Genomic DNA, 9,735 nt, shown 5'->3' with positions numbered 1-9,735 from the left:
GGCTCCCTCTGGCTCTTACATTCTAGAAGTCTAACTGTGGTAGACGTTGTTTAGTCACTAAGTCGTGTCTGACTCTTGCGACCCCATGGACTGTAGCCTGCCAGGCCCCTCTGTCCATGGGATTTCCCAGACAAGAATACTGGAGTGGGTTGCCATTTTCTTCTCCAGCAGATATTCCCAACCCAGGGATTGAAACTGCTTCTCCTGCATTGACAGGTGGATTCTTGACCATTGAGCCATCAGGAAATCTAGGGGATGACTTTTTCCTCACTTAAAAAATGTACTTATTTTCCCAGTTGGCTCTTGAGCTTGTGTCTTCTTTGGCTGTTTGAGTTAATGAGCCCAGCCAGGGCCTTACAAATAAGAGGTATGAGAAATAATAAAGTGAAGATTACTGATTTGGGTGCCTGTATAGAATATGGGGCCATTTATTCAAAGTGTTGTCATGGTGATATATCGCTAAAAACCAATTTTTGACTAGCTAAGGGATAAGCAACTAACAGTATTACCAGATAAGTATGTGGAATGGTATACTGAAAGTAGTTCTGAGGGTTCAGAGTACTGTAGTCACCTCAGCGCTGGCTTCTTCCCCTCAAATACAGCTGCCAAAGTACATGGCTGGGTTAGCTTTGGAAGTCATTCTCTAACTCTGGATTTTGACCTAGACCCTAAGGGTTAGTCTGCCTGGAAGTTAAAGCAAGGGAGCCAGCCTAACCTCTCCCTCCTCCTTTGCTATGACTTTCAAGGATACCCTCTCTCATGAAAGCTATAAGGCTCTTATATGGGTTTAACATTCTTCCTATGTAATATTCCTTGATTCTCTTCTTACCTTGTGGGATGCTGGGAAAGTTAGTGAAATATGGCAGCAATGCAGTCAGCAGCAGAGCAAGCATCTAACTCTATAATGTTTTGTAATCCATGCTGATGAGGACTCTGGGCCCATGTTTATCTGGGGTGTTGCTGCTGAGAAGGTGAGTGTATAATACAGAGCTCCAAATGATACGGTACTAGTGTGAGACAAGACAAAAGACACAGACACAAGGCTCTTGAATACACAGACTACAGTAAAGCCTCCTTTACTGTATAAGTAAAGATAGGTAATTGGATAAAACCTAAATATTTGGTGAAAAGTTACCTATGCCAAAATAAGTTCTAGGAGGAAGAAAGGTAATGTGTAAAAAATTAAATCATTTAAAAAATATATGTAATATAATCAGTGGATATTATCTCTGGATCAGTCAAAACTTTTTACGCATAAAAGCAAATAGAAAAATATCATTATAGACAAGAACAGCCTTCTAAACCTCTTAAAAAACTAGAAACATTTTTGCAGTAATTGACAAATGAACACTACATTTGTAAAGAACTTAAAAATTCAGAATGGAAAATTCATTATGGAAAAGACAACAGAAACATGGGCAAAGGATATGGACAACTCTAAAAACAAATTGGCCAAAAGCTTCTGGAAAAAATAGTAGATGACAATCTAAAGGGTATTCGAATAAATAGATTTTAAATCCTAAATTAAACCTAAAATGAAAAACTTCTAAATCTATCAAATTGTCAAAGATTTGAAAAAATGCTAGCAAACAAGGTAAAAACTTTTCTGGAATTAAACCTTCAGTGGTTCATACTTCAGCCCAATTAAATTCACTTCTAGGAATTTTTCCTCAAGAAATAATTATCTGCCAAAGATGTGCAAGGATATGATTGGCAGCATCATTTAGGGACAACTTGGGACTGGTTTAGAAATTATGGCACACATCAGCATGTTGGAATATTATGCCGCTATTAAAAACTGCTTTTGAATAGAGGAAAATGTATGATTGTAAAATAGTGGTCTGGTGGGATTAGGTATGATTTTAACTTCTGGATTTTTCAAGTTTCCATTAATGGGTTTTCTTTATAACAAAGAATTTACAAAATGGGTGACAAAAGGAAATGAAAATAACATGGCTGAGTGGTTTTACTAAACAACCCCATATGGGTGAGGAGGCTAGAAAGTTTGGGAGTAGTATGTTCAAAGCCTAAACCAAGTATTCTGTGAAAATCCTTTGAGTTGCTTTTTTCCCCCAAATGAGAAGTTGCTTCTCTAGCAGCTGCCTTGGCAGCTCAGCAGTGGCTGCCTAGAAGGGTGTGGGAGGAAAAATGCACAAACGCACTTATGAATGGAATGTGTTTTGCAAGAGGCCAAGTTGGCAGCTTTGGCTTCCAAAAGGTGGGAGCAGCAGAAAGAACAATGTGTGCAGACTGGAGCCTCAAGAGACTTTATAGTCTGGGCCTATCTCTGCAGAGTTCTAGAGTTGGGGGCCCATGGGGAAACTTCACCCTGCCCATCGAGAAAAAGGAAAGCCTTGGCTGTCCCTAGGAGCAAAGGGAGTGCTCTTGGCACAGGGAGCCTTGATCTGCTCTGTGAGTCTGCAGTTCAAAGATGATCCTCAATAAAATGTAGGGTTTCCCTAATTTAATTCTCAAAACCACCTTATGAAGTAGGTAATTATGTTGCCATCTTTAAAATGAGGGAACTGAGAGTTCCCTGGTGGTCTAGTGGTTAAGATTCTGCACTTTCACTGCTGTAGCCTGGGTTCAATCCCTGGTCAACCCTCTTTGGGGAACTGTCAAGCTGTGTGCTGTGGCCAAAATGAAAAAAAATTTTCAATGAGGAAACTGAGGCTCAGAGAGGGAAAATAATTCATAACATATTCCACTACTCGTCTTTTCACAAACTGAATTTTTGAATATTCATATCCTTAAAAGTAGATACATCCTCATTTTACAGAGCTGTGGGAATGGGCTCAAACAAGGTTAAGTGACTGGCCCAGCAGCAGAGCTGAAGTGCCAACCTTCAGGCAGACTTTTATTTTGTGTCTCAGGACTGGAGTCTCAGAGGTAAACAGCAGCTAAACTCCCACAGCTTTGGAGTTCTGCAGTAGGAAAGAATCCAGCAACACTGTTTCAAGATGTTCTCAAGGCCTTGCAGCTGAGATCAGCAGTCCACCTAGGGAATTTACAAGGGAACTTCAAATGGTAGTATCTCAATCCAAAATCAAGCTCTTCAGTTCTGGCTTCTGGTTCCCAACTTCCAGATCTTGTGGAAGTTGCATTTAAAGGATTAAACATGGACTCAAATGCCCAAACTTAAGAGTTAATTTTAAGTAAATTATTTTTTTCTGATTATAAAACAAATATGTGCTGATTTAAAAAAACAAACCAGCCTACTTTCAAAAAAGCATTTGGTAAAATTGAATCTGCCAGTCCCACCAGCCAGAGATAAAAACTGTTCATATTTTGCCATATAGCCTTCCAGGTTTTGTTCCAAACCTATGCATATCTTTTTTCTACTCAACTGTACAGACTATTCTGTAACTCTCCATGCATTATACAACCTATGATATACTATGAATGCATAATCTCATCTTCACAACAATCCTGTAAGATATATACCATTGTTATGTACCAAGCACAGAGGTGTTAAATAATTTATTCAGGTTCACACAACTAAAAGTAGGAAAGCTGGAATTCAGAGTCAGGTAGTCTGGATCCAGAGGTCTGCTGTTGCTTGTAGATCTTTCACTAGATTTTATTTACACACCATAGTTTTTAAAGGATAGAATTCCACTGAATAACCCTTTAGCATCTCCTCCATACGTGTTTTTGAGAAACTATCTTGTTACTGTAGGGTAATACTCCAGGAGTAGAACTGCTGGGTCCTAGGGTAGGGAGCAATTTACAAAGTGTTTTGGAATGATACTGCTGGACAGATGAGTTCATCTTTTCAGAAGGGCAGCTGGTATCAGCTATCAGTTTTGGAACTGTGTGTGCCTGTGCCCATGTCCTTCCCAACACAGAATGTTGATAATTTGAAAATTAATATTTTAAAAAGCAAAGGTTTTTTTATTGAAATTGAAGCTTCTAAGTTAGGACTGCTGGTGTTGGAGGCACCTACTGGTAAAGGTAACACTGCAGTCACTCTGGAAGGGAGCGTTCCTAAAAATTGAACTGTAAGAGGGTTTCCTGGTTTGGTTAAAAGCTGAGTCTTCTATTTTCCTCTGTGGACCTGCCAGATTTTCAGTCAGCCTTTTTCTTTCAATTTTATAACAGTCATTCAATAGAAAGTAGTTTGCCTTACAGAAATTTGCTTCACAGATGTTACAACTTTGACAAACCACATACTGTCTGGGTTTTCTCTTCCTGGTTTCCTTACTTATATACAGTATACCGTTTAATAGGAGTGCTACATAAATAAGCACCTGCTAGAATACTTGTATATAAACCCACTGACACCAAAGTACAAACTGGTAGCCTCCCCTCAAAGATGAGGTTTTAATTTTAGGTATTTATTGAAAATTTGTACATGCCATATAAATGGACTAGACTCTTAAGTGAGTACAATGTTTCCACAAACTGTCTGCTATATAGAGACGTCTGGCAGCCTGTGGAGTGCCTGCAGCCTGACCACATTTTCTGCCATTGCCCACAAGGGATTAAGAAATGACACCCGGAAGGTGGTGGGCAGACTCACAAACACATGTTTGTGGAATGGTGCTTTCCTCTTCATCTTTTATTCCCATCAGTCCTAGGCCAGAGAGCGATCCATGAGTGCTGTAATGGAGGAGCAGTAGACAGTTAACCATTCATTCAACCCTGTTGACAAAAAGTAAGGTAAAGGATAAAGGGTTTTTTTGTATGTGTGTGTGCCATGGGGGTGAGGGCCAGGTAGGCAGACAGCCTATGGAAAGCTGCCTGCTGAAAATAGTTCAATGGAAAGAATACTGACTAGTCCCAGATGCCCAGAATCAAATCACTGCTCTGCCACTTAACAGATGTGAGGCACATCTCAACTAAGGGTGAATGATCTCAAACTCAGTTTCTTCAACGATAAAGAAATATTAAATATTTAAATTACTATCTCACAGGGCTTTGGGAAGGACTGTAGACTATACCAGCTAACATATTAATGTAGATGGAGCACTTACTGCAACTAAAGCAGTAAGAACGGTAGATGTGTCCTCATTTACTCCTCCCAAACAGCTAATGTACCTTGAGTAGGTACTGCTGTAGATAACAACAGACTGTCATCAGAATCCTTTTAAACTGCTGTTAGAATGTTGTTTTGCTAAAACTACTTCTGTAGCACCTATCACATGCCACGCACTACTTAAAAATGTTAACTTTTAATATGTTGTGAAACACCTAGCATATTGCTTAGAATTTAGGAGTCACCTGATATATTTTAGTTTCCTACGACCTCATAGTGAATACTCATGGAATTGGGTGAAAGGGCTGAGGTGCTCTCCAAGGCGGAGGAGGCAGAAATGAGCAAAGACAAACACGGAATCTGTCTCCACCTAATGTCTGAACTTAAGCTAACAAGCCACAGGCCTTTTGAGTATGGAGAACTGGAGTTCTGAGTGCTGGAGAGTGGCTCTGAAATTAGAGACAATCATAATTCAAATACAGTAAAGAATCCGCTTGCAATGCAGGAGATCAGGGTTCGATCCCTGGGTCGGGAGAACGGAATGGCAACCCACTCCAGTAATCTTGCCTGGAGAATCCCATGGACAGAGAAGGCTGGTGGGTCCATGGGGTCACAAAGAGACATGACTGAGCGAGTAACAGTTTACACTTAATAATTCAAGTATTAATTGTGCACTTACAAGCTGTTGTAACCTTAAGCAAGGTGCTTAACCTGAGCCTTTTCCTCATCTTGTTAAAATGGAGATGCAATAACCTTAACCAAAACTGCATGTAAAACACTTAGCACTACTTGACATTTATTAAGGGTTTGATGAATTACAGCAATTATTAAGAGCTGAGTCAAGCTCCCACCATGAGGGAAAACCTTCAACTCTCCTTGCTACTCCTTCCTGAGCCACTTTTACTGTTTCTCAAGTGTTATCTGCTGGCATCATGGAGACACTGCACAGAAAAGGCCACAAGCAGTCAGTCACACAGAAGGCTTATAGCTCGGGGAAATAACATACTCCTGCTGCTGGCTACAGATCATTATGACTACAGAAATGAGAGTGTAACTTTTGAAACAAAGGACCAACATCAGGTTTTGTTACTACAGGATTTGCTGTTTCCAGTTTTCTCCTGACTTGTCAAACATGCCTTTGGGACCTTTTTGCTTTTTTGCTCCCTGACCCAGTGTTCCCACCTCTAAGGCCTCATCCCCTGAGAATATCCCAACCACTTCTAGAAGAAGAAAGCTTTGACCCTCTCTTGGCTTAGTTTACCTACACAATGGGGGTAGAATACTTACAAGCTAAGTATTCTACTTGGTACATGAAGATTTGCCTATTTTACCTCAACCTCCATAGCACTTGCTCTGAGAAGTTTTGTCCAGGCAAGTTCAAGTTTGCCCCTTTTAGAGACCAAACTGTTAACCAAAAAGCTTTTTTTCTCTTTGGCAATTGTGGGTCACTTTTTAACCTCTTAACTGTTAAGTCTACCTATAAGCCTGTTTAAAGTGTATCAGTCCAAGATTTTTTTTTTTTTTTTTGCTGTAAACATCTAGTAATTATTTCTGTTTCTCAGAGACAGTAATTCTTATAAGCTACCCAGCAGGAAGCCTGTTTCACTAGGCTTCCTAATACATATTATAAGAATTTTATGACAGGAAATTAACTTCTGATCCAGGATTCAAGGCCTGAGGCATTCATTCATGTTTCACTACCTGGAACTCTGGGCCTGTGAAATAATCCTAGAATGTCAGAATTTTAAGGGACTTATTAGAAATAATACAATCCAGTGATTTTCAAACTGCTTATTTCAAAAGAGCCACTGCCCTCTTTCCCTCCTCCCCCAATACACATATTCATTCATATACCTACTCACCCATTTCAGAACTGCTCATCTTTATGCCTCAGTAAAGATTTAACATCAAAATTTTTCTCTTTAATAAAGGGTTTTATAGTTTAAAGAACTGATCCCTGGTGGCTCAGTGGTAAAGAATCTGCTTGGAATGCAGGAGACCCGGGTTTGCTCCCCAGGTTGGGAAGATCCCCTTGAGAAGGGAATGGCAACCCACTCCAGTATTCTTGCCTGGGAAATTACATGGAGCCTGGTGGGCTACAGTCCATGGGGTTGCAAAGAGTCAGACATGACTGAGCTATTAACACTTTCATTTTTACAGTTTAAAGTATTTGAAAATTACTGACTTATTTTAAATCCCTCATCTTACCAAAGGGAAATAGATCCATAATAGGAAGGTGGCTTGGCCACTACTTGTCAGAAAAGTTAAGTGATACAGCTGGGACTAGACCCAGAATCCTGCTTCACCACTCCTTAGGCTTAGAATCAACAAAACAGGCCCTATCTCTTAAAAGTTAATAGAACTGGTAAAGGGGGAAAGGGCAGGGAAGATAGGAACACATTCCTTATATGTGGGAAAGGTAGGCTCTGGTCACATCTGAGCCTGTACCTTGCCTAGAAGTTGACCATTTTTTACTCAAGTGCCTCTTGTTCTAGAGAGGCTGCAGGATCTAAGATCTCTGCCTTTAAACTGGGATGAGCCATCTCTCTGAGGGACCACAAAATGTAGTTATAGAAGAGCAAATACATGTAAAATAGGAATACAATAACCTATCTCTTAGCACTGTGAGAGTTAAAGAGATGATTCATTTCAGTCTTCATTTATGTGCCTGGACATCAACCAAAGGCCTTTCTCCAATAAAAACTTAAGTCCAGAGGTCAGAATCATGAAGGAACAACCCTTCAGTCCTTACCTCTTGGTTCCTGGCAGCAAGATTAGGCAGAGGGTGCCTGGGCACAGGTTGTGGTAGAGCTTTTCTATCTTCCGGCCCCAGTGCCAGGCAGCTATCTTTGGATGGTCCACGTTCAGCATCTAGGATCAAAGCCAGATATAGACACTCAGCCAGGGTACCCAATGCTCACTTTTGGACAGATGGCAACATTCCTCCTCAGGCTCCCAGGAAAGGCTCTGTTCAAATCCTCAGTGTGAAGCCAGAATCTATACTATAGGGTTCCCGGCCCATCCCAGCATCCCCAGGCTTTCAAGTCAGTTTAGGACAGCTACTGTCCTTTCCTCCAGATGGATCTTCCAGGGCCCTGAGTTAGGGAAACCAAATCACTAAGGAGAGCTCTAGTCTGGCCTCTGCTATTAAGCATATCTGTGACCTGGGCAAGTCATTCACGAGCTCTCATCTCTATTTCTCATCTGCTAAATGTGGGACTTGAGACTAGGGCAGAGTTTCCCAAACTTAAGCCACTCACCTCCTATCTTCACCCTTCTGTTGGATATTCCCTAATGGTTTTCTTTAAAGTGAATCAATTTCCTCCTTAGCTTCATCTAAGTAATACTAGGGATCCCTGGGGGCTCAGATGGTAGAGTCTTCCTGCAATGCAGGAGACACAGGTTCAATTCCTTCTCCCTAGAGAAGGAAATGGCAATCCACTCCAGTCTTCTTGCCTGGAAAATCCCATGGATGGAGGAGCCTGGCAGGCTACATACCATGGGGTCACAAAGAGTTGGACACGACTGAGGGACTTCACTTTCACTTTAAAAATAATACTATCCATGTAATCATAGGTTCAATGTGGTGGTTGTTACCTTAAATAAATATTAGAAAAAAAAGTTCATAACTAAAAAAAGGTGAAAAATGAGGTCCACCTACGACCACCAAAAATCATCTTGTGTATATATACACTGCAGGAAACCTTAGATCACTTAAGACTGGTCCAGCTCTCCAACTTCCTGTATCAACCCCTCAAAATCCCTTGGAGAGCCACCTCGAAAACTTGATTTTAGCAAGTTTGGAGGAGACAAAGTATGAGATATCTTGGAGAAAGAAAGGTGTGTCCAGGGCTGGAAGAAGCTGGAGAGTGAAGTTAAGTGCCAGGAATCTCATGACTAATTTCCATAAATATCAGAAGGCCAACACCAAGACCAAGAAAACTAAAGTATCTAGCTACCTTTCCCCTCAAGCCCCAGGATACAGTCATTAACTCACTCACCTGCCAGGCCTCCTGCTCTGAAGAGGGAGGTATGACACGAACCCCTGGTAGCCTTGATTCGCGAGCTAAGCCCCTGAGCCAGGCATGGAGGTGCCTGGGGGTTAGGGCATGCCTGCCTCTCAGCTTCCAGTCCTTGCCCGTGAGAATGTTGAGGGCCCTCTGGGCACTGCCAAATGTTTTGAACCCTGAAAACAACAATACTCTGTTCTGTTATTAAGGACCAAAAAGAAGAAACCAAAAACAAAACTGATCACCATCCGAGTTAGAGCTCACCCGGAGCCAAGGAAGAAGGACAAAATCAGGAGACGCTGACCTGATCCAGCCCAGGAGAGCCTATTTGGTGAATGTTTCCTTTTTCTGACCTCATGGTATCACCATCTTTAATCTCCTTCCCCAAGGCTATATTTGGTGGCATAGACTTACTCAAGAAACAATATCCTTTCTGCTTTCCACTTTTAAGATCTTTAGGCAAGATCATAGCTTCCAGGCCCAGGAAGATGCTACAGTGTTGCAACAGGTGTTCTTTGAAGGTTTCACTCACTCCAGACAGGTATATAGTACCACGGTTCTCAGAATCTTGTTCCAACTCATTCACAAGGGTGTCACAATCAAGGGTGAGTTCTGTCACAGGCCTCTGCACCTAACCAAGGAAAGATGGCATTAGTGCTAAAAAAGTCACTACTTCAATCCCCAGGCCTGTTACATACTAGCAAGTAACTTAATTCTTCAGTTTCCTTATCTATATACAGAGGCTAA

The 9,735-nt window shown here is 41.2% G+C and overlaps 1 protein-coding gene across 8 annotated transcripts in view; it reads right to left on the bottom strand.

The window, feature by feature from the left end:
- Positions 1-9,735, bottom strand: part of REXO5 (RNA exonuclease 5) — an 89,574-nt gene that overhangs the window by 24,622 nt on the left and 55,217 nt on the right. For 6 of the 8 annotated variants that reach the window (XM_070779180.1, XM_070779179.1, XM_070779178.1 and 3 more), the window contains 4 exons: positions 9,403-9,619; positions 8,980-9,164; positions 7,731-7,849; positions 4,317-4,602 (listed from right to left, as the gene is read on the bottom strand). In XM_070779180.1, coding sequence (XP_070635281.1) covers positions 4,485-4,602; positions 7,731-7,849; positions 8,980-9,164; positions 9,403-9,619 — 639 coding nt within the window. In that variant the 3' untranslated portion in view covers positions 4,317-4,484. Of the gene's footprint in view, positions 1-4,316; positions 4,645-7,730; positions 7,850-8,979; positions 9,165-9,402; positions 9,620-9,735 lie in introns of those variants that run through there. The other 2 variants (XM_070779183.1, XM_070779181.1) reach the window with 2 other exon arrangements.

This window comes from Bos indicus, chromosome 25 (genome assembly GCF_029378745.1).
Source record: "Bos indicus isolate NIAB-ARS_2022 breed Sahiwal x Tharparkar chromosome 25, NIAB-ARS_B.indTharparkar_mat_pri_1.0, whole genome shotgun sequence".
Taxonomy (NCBI): domain Eukaryota; kingdom Metazoa; phylum Chordata; class Mammalia; order Artiodactyla; family Bovidae; genus Bos; species Bos indicus.
This window is presented reverse-complemented; position numbering and strand designations above follow the sequence as displayed.